The sequence below is a fragment of the Scyliorhinus torazame genome, chromosome 5 (genome assembly GCF_047496885.1).
Source record: "Scyliorhinus torazame isolate Kashiwa2021f chromosome 5, sScyTor2.1, whole genome shotgun sequence".
In the NCBI taxonomy this organism is placed as follows: Eukaryota; Metazoa; Chordata; class Chondrichthyes; order Carcharhiniformes; family Scyliorhinidae; genus Scyliorhinus; species Scyliorhinus torazame.
Genome location: NC_092711.1, coordinates 166,273,865 through 166,292,514, shown reverse-complemented (window position 1 = coordinate 166,292,514; position 18,650 = coordinate 166,273,865). Strand labels below are relative to the sequence as shown.

Genomic DNA, 18,650 nt, shown 5'->3' with positions numbered 1-18,650 from the left:
ATTTTTATCCTGTATTGACAGTGATGACTTTGTAAATTGTATTTCCAGGATATTAGAAGAGGAGGATTGATAGCCAGAAAACTTACTCATACCGAGATCTGATGGAGTCACTCGATTCATTGGAACCTGAAAATTAGCAGCCTTTGAATCAAGAAGGAGAAATTTTTGCCTAATCTGTCACCTTCGAAAAATTGTAAACATCAATGTGACTGGAAAAGCATCGAGACCCGCCCCCAAGTGAGAGTGTTCCAGAGCACTGACTGTGGAAAGAGCTTGAACCAATTACACAGCCTGAAAAATATCACACCATTCACAGCGGGGAGAGACTATTCACTGTGTGTGGTCAAGGCTTCAATTGATTGTCCAATCTGGAGAGACACAAGGACATTGTCACCATGAAGAAACCGTGGAAATGTGTGGACTGTGGGAAGGGATACAGAGCCCCATCTGTGCTGGAAGCTCATCGACGCAGTCACACTGGGGATAGACCATTCACTTGCCCTCGCTGTGAGAAGGGGTTCACTTGCTTGTCCCACTTGCAGTCACACATGCGCGTTCACACAGGGGAAAGGCTGTTCACCTGCTCTCAGTGTGGTAAAGGATTCAGTGATTCAACCACCCTGCAGACACATCAGCGAGTTCACACTGGGGAGAGGCCATTCGCCTGCTCTCAATGTGGGAAGGGATTTATTCAGCCATCCAGCCTGCAGAGACATCAGCGAGTTCACACTGGGGAGAGGCCATTCGCCTGCTCTCAGTGTGGGAAGGGCTTTACTCAGTTATCCACTCTGCAAACACACCAGCGAGTTCACACTGGGGAGAAGCCATTCACCTGCTCTCAGTGTAGGAAGGGATTCACTCAATTATCAAGCCTGCAGAGACATCAGAGGGTTCACACTGGGGAGAAGCCATTTACTTGCTCTCAGTGTGGGATGGGATTCGCTCAGTCAAGCAGCCTACAGACACACCAGCGAGTTCACACTGGGGAGAGGCCATTCACCTGCTCTCAATGTGGGAAGGGATTCATTAACTTATCCAACCTGCAGGTACATAAGCGAGTTCACACTGGGGAGAGGCCATTTACCTGCGTTCAGTGTGGGAAGGGATTCAGTGATCCATCTACCCTGCGGACACACCGGCGAGTTCACACTGGGGAGAGGCCATTCACCTGCTCTCAGTGTGGGAAGGGATTCACTCAGTTATCCAACCTACAGACACACCAGCGAGTTCACACTGGGGAGAGGCCATTCAGCTGCTCTCAGTGTGGGAAAGGATTCAGTCGCTTGTCCAACCTACGGGTGCACCAGCGAGCCCGCACCGGGGAGAAGCCATTCTCTTGCTCTGAATAGGGGACGGCATTCGGTGATCCATCCCAGCTGCAGGGACACCAGCGCGTTCATACTGGGCAGAGGCCATTCACAAGAGCTCAAAGTCGAAAGGGATTTTGTAATTCATTGTGCTGAGACATCAAGTTCACAATTGATCACAGGGGTTGGATTCTGTTATTGTTTCTGTTCTCAGTTACATTCGGGGCTGCATTTTGTTCATTCTGACAGTGGTCAATGGGGAGGGTCGGAATGTTTCTTTCTGCTGTTCTGGCCGGTCTCACAACTTTGCTTCCAGTGGGCTGATGTTCTTTGAGCCTTGTTGCAATTACCTGGTTTCAAATTTCACAAAGATCACAGAGTGAAAGTGCATTTAAAGTAAGAAAATATTTAGTTTGCATTTCTGTTTGGAACCTTCCCCCCCTTCCAAAGCAGCCACGTTGCTATGCAGGTGGGCTATGGTGGTTACATGGTTCTTTTCTTTTCTTTATCAAGAAGAAAACTAACAGGGTATGAGGGGCAAGTTGTCTTGAGGTGGACTGGGAAACTACATGGGAGACAGGGAATAGCTAATATTTCAGGAATTATTAAATCTATACCAGGGGTCAGTTAGCTCAGTTGGCTAGATGGCTGGTTCATGATGCAGAGCGACGCCAGCAGCGCGGCTTCAACTCCTGTACCGGCTGAGGTTATTCAGGAAGGCCCCGCCTTCTCAACATTGCCCCTCATCTGAGGTGTGGTGACCCTCAAATTAAATCACCACCAGTCAGCTCACTCCCAGAATATGGTCCTCCGAGACTTTGGCAACTTTCATTTCACATTTTACAAAATATTCCATAATTACATCAAGGGGAAGCAGATAACCAGGGAGGGGACAGGACCTATTGGGGACCGAGGGTGTAAACTGTTCATCGAGCCGGATGACAATGGTAGGATGTAAAGTTTCATAGAGTTTCATAGAATTTACAGTGCAGAAGTGAGTACTTCAGATCTGTCATCCCTTTGGAGAAGGAAGATGTGGGTGATGAATTCAGTCAGAGGGAGTGTGAGGTTCTTGAGCAGTTTGACATGGGGGGGCGGGATTCTCCGATAATGAGGCTAAGTGTTGACGCCGTCGTAAACACCGGTGAGTTTTACGATGGCATCATCTGGCCACTAGCACGATCGTATTCCATCTGCCAGGCCCTGGCCCATTCACGTAACCTTTCCAAATCCCTCTGCAGACTTCCAGTATTACAGACCAGTGAAGTAGGGAAACTATTGGGTAAAATTCTGAAGAACGGAATCTATCTCCACTTGGAGAGGCAAAGTTTGATCAGGATAGTCAGCATGGCTTTGTCACAGGGAGGTCATGGATAACAAATTTGATTGAATTTTCTGAGGAGGTGACCAGGTGTGCAGATGAGGGAAGTGTAGTTGATGTAGTTCATATGAATTCCAGCAAAGCTTTGACAAGGTCCCGCATGGTAGGCTGATAAAGACAGTAAAAGCACATGGGATACAGGGTAATGTGGCAAATTGAATCCAAAATTGTCTTTGTGATAGGAGACAGACAGTGGAGGTAGAAGGCTGTGTGACTGGAGGCCTGTGTCTAGTGGCGTACCACAGCGATCAGTGCTGGGACCCTTATTGTTTGTGCTCTATACACAATACAGAAGAAAATGTGCGGTGATGACAAATAAGTTTGTAGATGTCATGAAGATTGGTCGCGTGGTTGACGATGAAGGAGGTCAAGTTGCAGGAGGATAAAGACACATTGGGCAGATCAATGGCAGATGGAATTTAACCCTGACAAGTGCGAGGTGATGCACTTTGGAGGGAGTAACACAACAAGGGAGCAGTCAATGAATAGCAGGAGACGAGGAAGCTCAGAGGAACAGAGGAATCTTGGGGTTCATGTCCATAAATCCCTGAAGGCAGCAGGATAGGTTAATGGGGTAGTTCAGAAGACATACGGGCCACTTGCCTTTATCAGACGTGGCATAGGTTATATGAGCAGGGAGATTATGTTGGAGATGTACAGGACTTTGGTTAAGTAATAGCTGGAATACTGTGTGCAGTTCTGGTCACCGCACAATAGGAAGGATGTGATTGCACTGGAGAGATGCAGTGGAAATTCACCAGGCAGCACAGTGGTTAGCATTGTTGCTTCACAGCTCCAGGGACCCGGGTTCGATTCCCGGCTTGGGTCATTGTCTGTGCGGAGTCTGCATGTTCTCCCTGTATCTGCGTGGGTTTTCTCCGGGTGCTCCGGTTTCCCCCCACAATTCCCGAAAGACGTGGCGTTGGGTGAATTGGCCATTCTGAATTCTCCCTCAGTGAACCCGAACAGGCACCGGAATGTGTGACTGGGGGATTTTCACAGTAACTTCATTGCAGTGCTGATGTAAGCCTACCTGTGACACTAATAAAGATTATTAAAGGCTGTTGCCTGGGATGGAATATTTTACCTATGCAGAGAGTCTGGATAAGCTCGGGTTGTTTTCTAGAGCACAGAAGGCTGAGAGGGACCTGATTGATGTGTATAAAATTGAGGCTCAGTGACGGTGGATAGAAAGCAGCTGCTCTCATTAGTTGAAGTGTCAATAACAAGAGGACATGGAAATGAGGAAGAAAGTTTTCACCCAGAAGGTCTCAAACCGGCTGTGGTTAATTGTGCCAATGCAAATCAGGATGCAAAGTGAAATACTGGCAAATGAAAGTTTAAAACCCACCGAGGCATTTGAATACTAACCACAGCGGGTTTCAGGACAAACCTCTTGATTTATTTCAAAGGATGTAGCAATGTTCTGTATAACTGAAGCATAACCTCCCTACTTCTGTATTCAATTCCCCTCACAATAAACAATAACATTATATTAGCTTTCCTAATTACTTGCTGTAGCTGTGCCTTTTGTGATTCATGCTCTTGGACACCCAGATCCCTCTGAATCTCAGAGCTCTGCAATCTCTGACCATTTAGATAATAAGCTTTTTTATTCTTCCTGCCAAAATGGATAATTTCACATTTTCCCACATAATACTCCATTTGGCAGATAGTTTCCCACTCACTTAACCTATCTATATCCCTTTGTAACCTCCGTATGTCCTCTTCACAATTTACTTTCCTACCTATCTTTGTATCATTGGAACATAGGAGCAGGCGTTGACCATTCAGCCCGTCGAGCCTGCTCCACCATTCAATACGATCATGGATGATCATCCACTTCAATGCCTTTTCCCCCACACTATCCCCATATCCCTTTGTGTTATTGGTATTTAGAAATCTGTCAGTCTCTGCTTTAAACACACTCAATGACTGAGCTCCCACAGTCCTCTGTTTGTAATATCTTCCCTGGATCAGAGAAAGACGTTTGCCCAGACTTGAGTATCATCCCAGTACTGTGTGGTAACTGTAGCCGGTTATTTAATTTGGGAACAGGGGAAGTCTTACAGAGCTCAGGATTGTAGATATATTATGTAACCAGGAGTATGTTCTCTACAAATTGTGGCGTTTAGTAGTTCACACATCTGAATCGCGTGAGAATAGAGTCATCTTGTTTGTGTGTATTTGTCTTTCTTTACTTTAATAAATAGTCTTTAATAATTGTTACACGATGACTGGGCTATTTATTCTCACTGGGGTCTCGTTTGTCTCCTCACACCAAAACAAAATCAATCTATACACCGCCATGAACCGATGTTCCAAGTTGGGATACCCAACAGATAACATTAGTATGCTTCATGACACCCTTCAGTGCGTTCATGGCTGATCATCCACTTCAATGTCTTTTTCCCCACACTATCCCCATATCCCTTTGTGTTATTGGTATTTAGAAATCTGTCAGTCTCTGCTTTAAACACACTCAGTGACTGAGCTCCCACAGCCCTCTGGGGTAGACAATTCCAAAGATTCACAACCCTCTGAGTAAAGAAATGTCTCCTCCGAGAGAAGACTGATCCTAAGTGGTTTCCCCCTTATTTTGAAATTGTGTCCTGATTCTGGATTCCCCAACCAGCGGAAGCATCTCACCTGCACCCACCCTGTCTATTCCTTTCAGTATTTTATAAGTTTCTATGAGATCACCTCAGCCATGATTGAATGGCGGAGCAGACTCGATGGGCTGAGTGGCCTAATTCTGCTCCTATGTCTTATGGTCACCTTTCATTCTTCGAGACTGTAGAAAATACAGGCCCAGTTTCCCCATTCGCTCTTCATAGGACAGTCCTGCCATCCCTGGAACAAGTCTGGTGAACCTTCACTGCCCTCCCTCTGTGGCAATAATATCTTTCCGAAGGTGAGGGGAGTAAAACTGCACACAGTACTCCAGCTGGGGTCTAACCAAGGTTCTGCACAGTGGGTCTATTCTGGCCGGTCTCACGACTTTGCTTCCAGTGGGCTGATGCTCTTTGAACCTGGGAGAGCACATTTCCACTGAAATGACCCACAAAAGCTGATGAAGGACATGTATTTTATCCTGGATAGTAAATAGTGTTTTTCCCCCACTACAGGTAGATCTAAAATAAATACATTTGTCTCTGATCTGTTAGAGTGGGCCAATGCAGAGATACCTACAATATATGGATATTGTGTGTGGAAATATGAATTATGTTAAGATGGAGCATCACAAACTAAAGTAAGGGGCATGATGGGTTTTGCTGACTTGAGCACATTAATCAGAGACACAGACAATGAGCTGCTGAGCCAGGCCTATCATCAGTGGCACAGGCAGCAACGTGGAGTCCCTGTTAATTGAATTACTGAGTTAGAACCATACAGTGCAGAAGGAGGCCATTCGGCCCATTATGCCTGCACCAAACAAAGAACAAATGAGGAAATGAACAAAAGGGGATGGCACTGAAGCATGGTGGGTAGCTAGGCCAAGTCAGGAGTATTATGGTGAGGGGGATGGGTGATCACAGGGGCCTCAGGCAAAAGGAATGTGAGGGCAGCCTATTGGGACCAGTAATTGCTAAGATTACCTTATATGGCTGGGTTAAGGAATGTGAGAGAACCTATGGGAAACCCTACAATTGCCAAGTTACCTGACTTGGTCGTGTGTGTAACCTCATTTTTTTATACCAATGTATATGAGACAAAGTCTTTGTTCTGTACCTCACTCACTCTGGGGATTCGACAAGACTCTGGCAGAGTGAGTCAGCTTGAAAGCTGCACAAATAAAGTAAATTGTTTTACCTACAATCCGACTCATTATATTTACTGAGACCAGACTGAGGGCAAAAATTCTCATTTGGTGTCAGAAGTGGGATCTCAACAGACGATCACCGGTCATCTGCGAAATCAGAATTAAACTAGTCTTGGACGGAGAGAGAGGAAATGGGCCCACGATGTGAGTGGTTGGAAAATAACCATGTTGGTTTTCCTCTGTCTCGTAGTTTGATCACTCACCCATGGTCAGGTAAGATTGTCTCGACGAGATCAAAGGTCAGTCTGGCGGATTAGAAAAATTAAATTTCAGTCGATGTAGGTACGACTGAGGGTCGATGAGAACTGAGGGAATATCCTAGCGATAATTCAGTTAGAAACGAAGGAAATATCCTAGTGATAGTTCAGTTAAAAGCCGATTAGAGAACTGAGGGAATATCAGGGATAATTCAATTCCGTGTGTGTTGAAAACTAGAATTGATTAAGTTAAGTTGCATTCTTGGACTGCAGTGGCGAACAACGCAGTCTGAGGAATAGTTCGAGATTATGGGGAATTGTTTAGATAACACGAATGACCCAGGTAGTTCGTTACAAGCATTATGTGGTAAATACCCAGACCAAGGAAGGGACTTTAGGCAGTTTTCCGCAGCTCTGAATAAGAAATTGGGAGATGAATGGCCACTAGGGGGAACCAAAAATTTGGAAATCGTTAAGAAAATTCAGGAGAAAATCTGGAAAAAGAATAGGGAATGAAGGCCAAAGAGGTAATTGGATTATGGAGGCAATATTGCCAAGAGGAGAAAGATAAAACCCTGTTATCAAATTGGCAAGAAAATGCCCCTAAAATGGCAATATCAATTATTGAAGGGGGGAACCAGAAAACTCTGAAAAAGGAGTATGCATTCAAAAAACGCGCACAGAAAATGAAAAAATGAAATTAAAATTGCTTATTGTCACAAGTAGGCTTCAAATGAAGTTACTGTGAAAAGCCCCTAGTTGCTACATTCTGGTGCCTGTTCGGGGAGGTTGGTACGGGAATTGAACCGTGCTGCTGCCCTGCCTTGGTCTGCTTTAAAAGCCAGCAATTTAGCCCAGTGTGCTAAACCAGCCCCATCACAGAAGGAAAGGGAGACACCTAAAAGGGCAGACTCGAGTGAGAAAAGTGGACTACGTAGTTCAATGGCTGGCCTTGCATTGACAGAGGTAGACAACGACCTAGAGAATTGGACCATGTCCGGTAGGGTCCCGACGGCACCAGAGGCATTGCCTTCGCCACCTCCGGAGCCGCCAGCGTATCATAATTTATATCCAGTCCCTGTTCCACAGATTCAAATCATTCTGGCCACTCCAGTCCCTTTAGACTCAGTCTCACAGGCCCAGACGATTATCCCTCCCCCTCTGGCCGATCGTCTAGTAGCTCCGGAGGCACCGCTGCCAGCTCCTTCAATTGATAGCTCAGGTCCTACTTCCTCACCCCCGACACCCGTTAGAAAAGGGAATCCCCGCTATACAAGCCAGGTCGGCTGGAGGACCCGATCTCGGACAATGAAAAAGGCATCTTGAGACCACCCGGAAATAATTACGCCTACGACCTAGATCCTTTAAGGCCAAGATGACAGGACAGAAACTTTTGTTACCACGGGATGAGGACAGGGACGGTTCTGAAGAACCGGAGCCCCCCATATCAGAAGGGAAGGACTCCGACGCCTCTGAAGAGGAATCTTCGCTACCTACACCACCTTTGACGCCCCCTAGCGAGACTCCGAGACAGTTACCGATTAGGAAATGCCCAACCCTGATGTCGCTACAGCGGCAGCTCAGCCCACGATAGATGTTTACTTTCCGTGGAGACCCAGTGAGATGGTGGCTATTCTAGCTGCAATCCCAGACAGGAAGAAATTCCCTGATGCTTTTTGGACTATCTGAGAACCACCATCTCAGTTTATCAAGCAGACTCTAGGGACCTCTGGGCCCTAGTCCAACAGGTCTTAACCCCAGCCGAATACCGCAGTCATCTCAACCATTTGAATTATGCCGACCACGCGGCACTTCAACAGGCCCATGCCCTGGACGATGATAGACCGGCACAAATCCTGAATGCACTAAGTGCCACATTTCAAAAGCCCATAAACATCTCTGCCATCCTAGATATCAAACCCAAAAAGACTGAGGAGCCAGAGGAATTTCTGGAACGCTTTAATGAAATCTATCGTGGGCAATCAGGTGACTTACCATATCAAAATGGTCAGAATTCCCCTCAATATTGTGCTATGTTAATGCATTGCCTACCACCTTCCGTGGCCACCGCTGTGAAGTGTAATAACATGAGTTGGACAGAGAACGACCCTTCCCAGATAGCCCAGGAAGTTAGATTTTACTGGAAGGAGGGCGGAGGCCAAGAAGGAGGCCCAGTTACAAATTAAGACCGAGTATGTCACAAAAAAGGACGATCCGAGACCCCAACTGAGCGCAGGTACGGTGGCTTACCAGCTGGAACCCCAATATTGTGACCTCGGGTGGGTGGATCAACACGGGGGAGGATATCAAACCCACCCAAATGGATCTTCAGCCCCTCTCCACGGCCCGCCGTATGCACCAGCAACCTTGCAACTGCCACTCCCTCTGCGGGGCCATTGGTCCACCGGAAGAAGGCCGGGATATAGAGGGAATAATTCATGTTTCAACTGTGGCCACGCAGATCACTGGCAGCAGGAATGTCCATTTAGAAGACAGGTGGCAGGAGGAGGATACCCAACGCAAAGGAGGGGGTACCCACCAAGGGGAGGGCAGACGAGGCACACCGACGTCCCCCAAGCAAACCCCTTCCCACAAGACTGGCGAGCCAATTTAGTCATACGGACTCTCCATTCGGACAGAGAACCCATCGTTTCTCTGCAGATAGGAGATCAACATTACCCATCTATGATCGACACCAGAGCAGCCATGTCTTCAGTGCAATCGGAACTCCAGCTACCACTATCCGACCACACCCAGCATTTGTTGGGGTTCCAAGGCCAGGTGCGTCAGTATCCCATTTCAGAATCGGTGAAGGCAACTTATGAGAATGAGTCGACAGATCATCAATTTGTCGTCACCACCGGATTGGACTGCAATTTGCTGGCCCGAGATCTACTGTGTATCTTCCAGCTGCGGCTGGAATGCGGGGACAAGGGGGTAATGGTTCAATCATGGAGGCCGAGACAACAGTGTTATGTCTCTACTACACCCCAGTGGTGGACGTTGGACATAGAACATTCGCTGTCCCACGTTACCCTGGCTTATGACAGAACCGGACAGAGCCGGGAATTAGAGGACAAATATCGGTCGTTAGTTGGGACCGGATGGCCAATCACGATTACAGCCACAGTCACGGGACAAGAAGGTACAGCCGACTTTGTTACAATACCACCACATTTATGGCAACAATCCGCCTCCGTGGCCCCCCATATTACACGCCAGGTCCACAACCCATACCATGCCAAGGATCTGGGGCTTATGGTAAGGAGGGCGGTGGACCAATCGGATCTGACAGAATATGCACTCCAGGTACTGCCAGACGGCACTTCCATACGGTACTCTGAGGCCCGAGACGGTTAACACCCGACTCCAGCATCATCTGGGGCGCGACGTTTTGGAATATGTTAACCCTCAGGTTTGGGCGGATCACCCGTCACAGGTGGGACAGGCGGAGGTTACATCCATTAAGGACCATGTGACTCCGCCCTCCATTCGACAAAGCCCCTAAAACTCCAAGCCATCCCATCTGTAGCCAGATTAATCCAAGGACTGTTGCAACAGGGGATCCTGGTCCCGTGCCAATCTGAATGTAACACACCCATACTTTGCGGTGTCCAAATCAGGCAAACCGGACCAGTACCGGCTAGTACAGGACTTGCGTTCAATTAATGCCATCGCGCAGCCATTCCATGCCCTCGTCCCTAATCCCGCCCACATACTGGCTCAAATCCCAGCCTGAGCCCGGGTCTTCGCCATAGTCAACCTCCAACACGCTTTCTTTGCTCTCCCACTCGCGCTTGAAAGCCGGTATTTGTTTGCCTTCACCTACAATGGATAGCAGTATACCTGGACCCGACTTCCACAGGGATTTGTTAACTCACCCACTCTCTTCTCCAGATGTCTGCAGACTCAACTCCAGACTCTGAATTTGAAACATGGTTCCACTCTCGTACAGTACGTAGATGACCTGTTGATAGTCAGCCCCGATGAGCCCAGTAACAGGGAAGATGTGATACAATTATTAAATCACCTATCCTCACTGGGCTATGTTGTTTCACAATCCCAGGTATTGGTGGCCCAGACAAAAGTCAAGTTCCTGGGAGTCCTACTCACAGCCACAGAAAGAAGTCTCGAAACCAGTTGAATTGAACCTATGTGCCAACTCCCCGCCCCTACCACAGCCAAGGAGGTCTGTCACTGGCTGGGCATGGTAAATTATTGTAGGCAGTGGATACCAAACATCGCTGTCTATACTAAGCTGCTGACGCCTTACGCCAGCATGGAAGGGACTTTTACTCTCGCCACCGAGGCCCTCGAAGCCTTCCGTCTCTTAAAACAGGCCTTATTACAAGCCCCAGCCCTGGGCAGGCCCTTATATGACGGACTGTTCCAGTTGTACTTTACTATTACTGAGACCAGACTGAGGGCAAAAGGAACGTAAATTCTCACAGAAACCTCCACGGGTCCACCCCTCCCATTTCCACCATTAGCCCAGCCAACGCCTTCACCCCCCCCTGATGGGACCAGAGAGCGCAGCCGTGACCTGTCTAACCTTGGCTCCTACACCAAGTTCCAACCCCACTCAGTTCGTGTGTGTCCAAGTCAGGGACAGCCCCAAACACCTTCTTTGCGAATGCCACATCGTCCCAATTGGGACCGTATACACTTACTAGCGCCACTAACCTCCCCTCCAGTGCCCCTGTCACAATCACATACCTACCTCCCTGACCTGCCACCACCTTCTCCATCTGGAAGCGTACTCTTTTGCTGACCATTACCGCTATCCCTCGAGCCCTTCCGTCAAATCTAGAGTGAAACATCTGACTAACCAACCCCTTTTTAAGTCTCACCTGGTCCTTCACCCTCAAGTGAGTCTTCTGCAGCATTGCTACATCAGCTTTCAAACCTTTAAGATGCGCAAGCACCCTTGACCTCTTGACTGGACCTCCCAACCCCCTCACGTTCCACATGACTATCCTAACTGAGGGTCTCTCACTCCCCCCCCATCCTTCTTAACCACCATCATCATACCACCGGGCCCTGCCCCATGAGCCTTACCCACCCCTAAGCATTGTTAACATCGAACCCCTTCCCACCCCTCCCAGAATTCCCCCCCTGCACTTCCTCTCAAAAAAAAGTCTCCCTGTATCGACCCCCCCCCCCCCCCCCCTTGCTCGGCTCGTAGGCCCATCAAAACCTGCCAACCAGGCTCCAATGTCCGCAGCCCTCCTCTCACCTCACCTCCGTTCACTAGCCAACTTTAGTTAGCTTGCACTGGTTCCTCCCCCCAAGGTATACTGTCACCTCCCACCCAGCCCCAGAGAAAAACAACAATCCATCCCATACAATTCATTGAAATAACATATAACCATTGCAACACAGAATGCCAATGAACCCAAACAATAAAAACTCTGTAACAATGTGAAGAAAAGAAAATTACAATACACGACAATGAAAAGAAAGTTATAGCATTTATACATTTTCCAGCTCGCCAATCACAGTCCACAGTCTCTCTTCCAGCTCCGCTCCTCACGTCTGTCCCAAGCCTTCTGCCTGCACGAACGCCTCAACCGCCTCCACTGTTATACGTCACCCTCAGCTTCGCCGGGTATACCACACCAAGTCGCACCCCCTTGTTGTAAATGTTGCCTTTACTCGGCCGAATGGTGCTCGTCTCTTTGCCAACTCCACTGTCAAGTCCTGGTAAACCCAAATTCCACACCATCCCATTGCACCTCGCGCTTCTGCTTCGCCCAGCTTAACACCTTCTCCTTCATGTGGTATTCATGGAAGCAGATAATTACTGCTCCTGGCGGTTCATTTACTTTGGGCTTTGGCCTTAACGACCGATGAGCTCGGTCCAGCTCAAACCGGGAGGGTTCTCACTCTCTCCCATCAACTCTGCCAGCACCTTAGCAAAGTACTCTGTTGGCCTTGAGCCCTCTGTCCCTTCGGGCAAGCTCACAATTCTCAGATTTGCTCGGAGTCCTCTGTTAGCCTCCACCAGCCTCCGCATCTCGTCCCACACCGAGGTGAGCTGGTCGCTGTGCTGCGACATGGCCTCCTCCACTTCCTTCATCTTCTCGCCCTGCTTGCTCACCTCGGCCGATGTCTTTGCCACAGCTACCCTCACCGGGGCAATTGCCTCCTCCACCAATGATCTCAGTGCAACCGCCATCTCCTTCCTCAAAGCCTCCATGTGCCTCGCAAACTGCTTCTCCAGCTCCACAGCCATCACCTCGGTCATCTGTTCCACCGTAAGCAGTGCGGCCCCACCTTGCGGTCCGGCATCTGCCATCTTGTCAGTGCTTTTGCTGGTCCTCTCATTCGACGGCGAACCCACGTTTCCTTCTTCGCCGCTGCTTTTTGCATCTTTTTTTTCCCCCAGTGATTGGTGTCATTCTTTTATTTAATGATGTGATATTCCCAATGAGAGAGTGACCTCGAGGAATTGAGCTGAGTTCTAACTGTACCATCAAGCAACATTGCATAATATTATGTATTAAAACCCCATTCCTGTTTGTTTCAGTCAGGTCAATGAACTTAAACTATGTGACGATGGATCAATATAGGAAATGATAGAGGCAATGATTCAATAACAGTCCTGCTGATATTGTCTTTTTAAACATTTCAAATTCTTTTTTTAAATAAATTTAGAGTTTCCAATTATTTTTTCCACCTCCCCAGCGCGCTGGCTTAATCTGTCACAGCTGGAGGTCTGAGTCAGGCCGCCATCGGCGGCGAGACCTTCCCCCCTCACCGCTCCCGCTGTCCGATCTCCCGCGTCTCACGTTCAGGGAGCGAGCAGCCAGCTTCCGTCCTCCTCCACCTCCCTCGGCACCACCAGCAGCAGCTCACAGGGATCCTGGGTGATCTGATCCTGCAGGAACTTCCTCAGTTCCTCCTCATTCCCGATTGGAACCGGGGCCTTTAGCTTGGAGTCCAGGTTGTAGTAGGCCCCGTTGATTTGCCTGACTGCCACCCAGTGCTTGCGCTGGATGGGGAGCAAGACAAAGCCCAGCGTCATGTTGGAGGGAATGTTGAGGATGAAGCCATGGACCCGGCTCAGCACCAAGCTGCTGAGCGACTTGCGTTTATCCCACCAAATCGCAGCGAGACCTTGAGTTAGCAAGGCGGCCATGAGGACGTTGACATCATAGTTCCCAGTTCCTAACAAACTGCGATGTGGATTTAGCAGTGAGTCGGGAGCCAGCTGGCCGCTCAGCCCGTCCAGCTGCTGCTGGGTGAAGAGCGGCTGCTGCAGGAGGTTGTTGAGGGTGTGGAGGGCGCAGAGCTCCAGACGCTGCCGCTCGTGGTACAGCGGAGGGGGGGGCTCCGACATCCCCACACCCGGGGGGGGGGCTCCGACATCCCCACACCTGGGGGGGGCTCCGACATCCCCACACCCGGAGAGTGAGGACAGGCCGCCGGGTGAGTCACTGCCAACCCCGAGGATGCGCCATTCCCGACCAGGCCCGGACGGAGAGCCCTTTTATTATCTTTTAACGACTTATTGTTTTTCTTTTTCTTCCTTCAATCTAAAAAAAAAATGTCTTCAAAAATATTTATTAAAAATATTCCTCAAAACGTCCCCTGGGACCGGATTTCCGACTTCTTAAAAAAACACACTCTAGGCGGGAGCCACCCGGTGTGGAACATCTCCACTACATTGCGCCCTGGCTTCGGGCCTGCCGCCTCATCCTCAGTTTGGCTCCGCCCCCGTTGCTCCAAATGCGTGCGTCCCGGGCCCGATACCCCAGCTCCGGCCGCCAGACACTCGCGTGGGGTTCCTCGCCGGTTCTGAAACCGGCTCGGCTGGGCGCCCGGGACAGCCCCAAAGGCTGCCAGAAATCGGAGGTGGGGGGGGGAGCAAAAAAACGGGGAAACCCCCGAAATCGGCATAGACAGTGGCCACTGGCGGGAGCTCCTCTAGGACCGAGACTTGGACTCTTTCCACAGTCAGTCCCCTGGAACACTCTCACTCGGGTGTGTGTGTCTCGGTGCTTTTCCAGTCACACTGATGGTTAAAATCTTTTGATGCCGACAGATCGGGCAAACATTTCTCCTTCTAGATTCAAAGTCCGATGATACTCAGATCCCAAGGAGTGACTCTGTAAGACCGAGACGTGACAATTGAGATTTCTGTCTGCAATTCCTCCTCTTGTAATATCTGTAAAAGGAGTTTACAAAAGTCAACACTCAGTACAGGATAGAAATTCAGAACAGAGAATTCTAGTTTCTATGGAATATTCCTTCCTCTCATTCCCCAATACCTCGTCTCCAATACCTATTCCCCATGCCTAGTCTCCAGGGAGCTGACTCGGAGGGAGGGACATTCGGAGCTGTGAGTACAGAAACCTTATCTTGGGGATTCACAGCCGAGTCTCCAGGGAGCGGACTCGGAGGGACGGAGTTTCGGAGCTGTGAGTACAGAAACCTTATCTCGGGGATTCGCAGCCGAGTCTCCAGGGAGCGGACTCGGAGGGGCAGGGCATCGGAGCAGTGACTGTAGGAAGGATGAGCTAGCTGACCACTGCACCCTGGTACAGGAGGCCATTCAAGTGGGGGGAGGAAGTGGTAGTTGTCGGGGATTCTATAATTAAGGGAACTGCTGACATCCTTTGGAAGCAGGACCGAGAGTCCCACATGGTATGTTGCCTGCCTGGTGCCAGAGTGAGGGGCATCTCTAACCGGCTTGAAAGGATATTGGAGAGGGAGGGGGAGGATCCACGTTGGGGCAAACAACATCTGCAAGACTCGGAAAGAGGACCTGTTTGGGGAAAATCAGGAACGAGGAACAAAATTAAAGAACAGGTCCTCAAAGGATATAATCTCTGGATTATTACACGAGCCACGTGCAAATTTGACACAGGGATGAGAAAATTACAGAAGTAAACACGTGGCTAAAGGAGTGGTGCGGGAAAGAGGGGTTCCATTTCACGGGGCACTGGCATCAGTATTGGGATAGGAGGAATCTGTACCGTTGGGATGGTCTCCACCTGAACCGATCTGGGACCAGTGTCCTTGTGGAAAGGATAAATAGGGAGGTCAGAAGGACTTTAAACTAATAAATGGAGGGGGAGGGGAAGGCCTCAGGGGAACTCAATACTGTTCCAAAAACAAGTAGCAGGATGGTCTGGACTGGGAAAATACACCGGTCATAAAGTTTACAGGAGGGACAGAGAATATGGCAGAGTGGGTGGAGTAGCCTTACTGATTAGAAATACAATCACCTCAATGGTGAGGATTGGATTTGTTAATTGTCACGTGTATCGAGATACAGGGAAAAGTATTGTTCTGTGTACAGTTCAGATAGATCATTCCATACATGAGAACAATACATAGGGCAAACATCAATACACACAGCGCCTTCTCCTCCTCCAAAATAGCCCCGTAAACCGGCAATACTACCCCTTCCCCAGTCCCCCTGTCGTCAGCACATCCTCCAGCAATGTGGAAGCTGGCTCTACTGGGAAACTCTGTATCACCTTTCTGGCAAACTCTTGAACCTGCAAGTATCTAAATATTTTCCATTGCTCCAGCCCATACTTCACTCCCAGCTCCTTCAATCCCGCAAAACGACCCCCAAGAAATAAATCTTTTAGTGTCCAAATTCCTTTCCAATCTCGTCTCCGAAAATTTCCAATCCCACTTCCCTGGCTCAAATCTATGGTTATCCTCTCCTTTCTTAAGGAGAAAGTCGACATGGCTTTATTACAGGAAACTCATCTGGATGATGAGGAACACTTTAAATTAAGGCGGGATTGGGTGGGGCAGGTTTTTTCATCTCCTTTTCATCAAGTAACAGGGGTGTGGCAATCCTTATTAATAAAAATATCCCTTTTAAGGTTGAAACCTGCACCAAGGACAAAGGAGATAGATATGTGATCATTAGAGGTTCGGTGCATGGAGATGTTGCTTCAATAATGAATGTTTATGGATCCCCGAATTACTCCCCGAAGTTCATTACTAAGTCCTTTGTGGATTTTGCAGAGCTAGCTTCAACAAACTCTTTTGTGGTTGGCGACTTCAACTGCCACTTAAATCGTCTGGTAGATAAGCTCCTGGTTACCAGGAACACCCCCACCCCCACCCCTACCCCTACCCCCCAACCCGCAAGCTAGGGCGTCGGCCTTTACTTGTGAGGAGGTGGGTTATGTGGATGTTTGGAGAACTTTGCACCAGAGGGGCGGAGATTTTACCTTCTTTCCAGCCCTAATCAATGTCATACTGGAATCAACAAAATTTTTATGTCAAGGACGATCCTACACCTGGTGTCCTCTTGCACCGTAGTGAACATCGATTGTGGACCATCCCGTTTCTCTGGAATTCTACTTGAGGGTTCACCCCCAGGTCGAGAATGTGGAGGTTTGCTGCCTCTCTGATAAGAGATACTTAATTTACTAAGCATTGTAAGAACGAGTTGGAGTTCTTCCTTTGGGTTAACCCAACCCCTGGTATTCCCCCCTCCATTTTATGGGAGACATGTAAAGTTTATGCTCGAATGCTGAAGAACCAGCAATGTCTGGGGGTTTGTTTCATGAAGGCCGAGCAGAATTATAAGGAGATCTCGAATAAGCTACTGCTGAAGGAGCTTCCTGAGACAAGAGTGGTTTTGGATTCCCTATTGATGCAGCAGGTCGAGAAAGGTTTGCGAGGCAGACGGTGTACGAGTTTGGGAATAAACCGAGCAAATACATGACCTGTTTGACAAAGAAAAAGGCCGACATTGGAACAATTCCCTCTGTGCGGCTTGGGGGAGGGAAAAGGGTTGTGAGGACAGAGGAGATAAACAGGGATTCAGGGAATTCTATGCAGGATTATAAAGTCTGTGAAGTCTGGTGAAGGGTTGCTGGATATGGAGCATTTATTCTCTTCCTTGAAGCTTACGGAGGCCTCAGAAAGCCAGTGTGAGCCTCTTAATGCTCCCCTTTCTAGGGAAGAGGTCTCAAAGGCCATGAAGGAGCTCAGCTGGGTAAAGCACCAGGAGCGGATGGCTGTGGGTGTGAGTTTTATAGGGGGCTTGAGGATTTGTTGTTGGACCCATTGATGGTGAGAAGGCTGGAGGACATCCTTCCAACAATCGTGGTGGGTGGGGGCGGGGCGGGCGGGGGGGGGGGGGGGGGGGGGTGGTAACCAGACTGGGTTTATAAGGGTTTTCCAGTCACAATGTCAGACGGTTGCTGAATGTGATTCAGGCTTTTCAGAAATACACAGTGGATGGGCTGGTGATCTCCTTCGATGCAGAGAAAGCTTTCGCTCAAGTCGAATTATCTGGTGCATACGGTTCGAGGCTTCGGAATCGGTGAGGATTATGTCGAGTGGATTAAATTGTTAGATTATAGGTAAAGTCGCCAAGGTCCCAGATGACCATCGGCTGCTTTCCCCATTGAAAGGTAGAGCTGACTGGTGGTGATTCAACCTGAGGATCAACACACCTCAGGCAAGAGACAAGGTTGAGACAAGGTTGAATAACATCAGCCAGGAATTGAACCCTCGCTCTGCATCACAAACCAGCTGTCCAAACAACTGAGGTTAACCGGCCCCTGTTATATTACAGGCTGGTCAGGGGCAGGGCTCATGGATGGTTTATAATTGTCGTATTTGAGCTTCAGAGAGAGTCTCGACAAATAAATGTGTCAAGCTGAGAGAGATAGAGACCTGGGCCAAGCTTTGCAGAGTCTGCACCCTCCCTGGATTCACTTCCTTTCCCTTCAGTTGCTGCAAGTCACCAATTGAAGATCAGAATGAGCAAAGAAATGGAAAGGGGGAAAAAAAGAAAGTGTTTTACTCACAGATGTTGCGGACAAGGGGACGTTTCAGTCTGTGTGATGTTCAAGCTCCATTCACACAAAGCCCGAGCTGATTGCCTGGAGGACCAGAGCCTTCCGGTCATCCAACACTTCCCATTGGTCAACGCCTCAGCAGAAAGGTCAGCGGTG

General features: G+C 48.8%; 2 protein-coding genes and 1 pseudogene across 2 annotated transcripts in view; 2 read left to right on the top strand and 1 right to left on the bottom strand.

Moving 5' to 3' along the window:
• The window catches only part of LOC140420478 (uncharacterized), a 122,673-nt gene that overhangs the window by 43,396 nt on the left and 60,627 nt on the right, over positions 1 to 18,650 (top strand). The window lies entirely within an intron of this gene.
• On the top strand, positions 53 to 4,917 carry LOC140420474 (uncharacterized). Its single transcript, XM_072504482.1, has one exon. It carries the CDS (start codon positions 396 to 398, stop codon positions 1,347 to 1,349), a length of 954 nt encoding a protein of 317 aa, XP_072360583.1. The 5' UTR covers positions 53 to 395; the 3' UTR covers positions 1,350 to 4,917.
• On the bottom strand, positions 12,131 to 18,636 carry LOC140420482 (josephin-2 pseudogene; annotated as a pseudogene).

What these genes read in the sequence shown, in the direction of transcription:
- LOC140420474 (XM_072504482.1), top strand. Translation starts at nt 396, where the DNA reads ATGAAGAAACCGTGGAAATGTGTGGACTGTGGGAAGGGATACAGAGCC.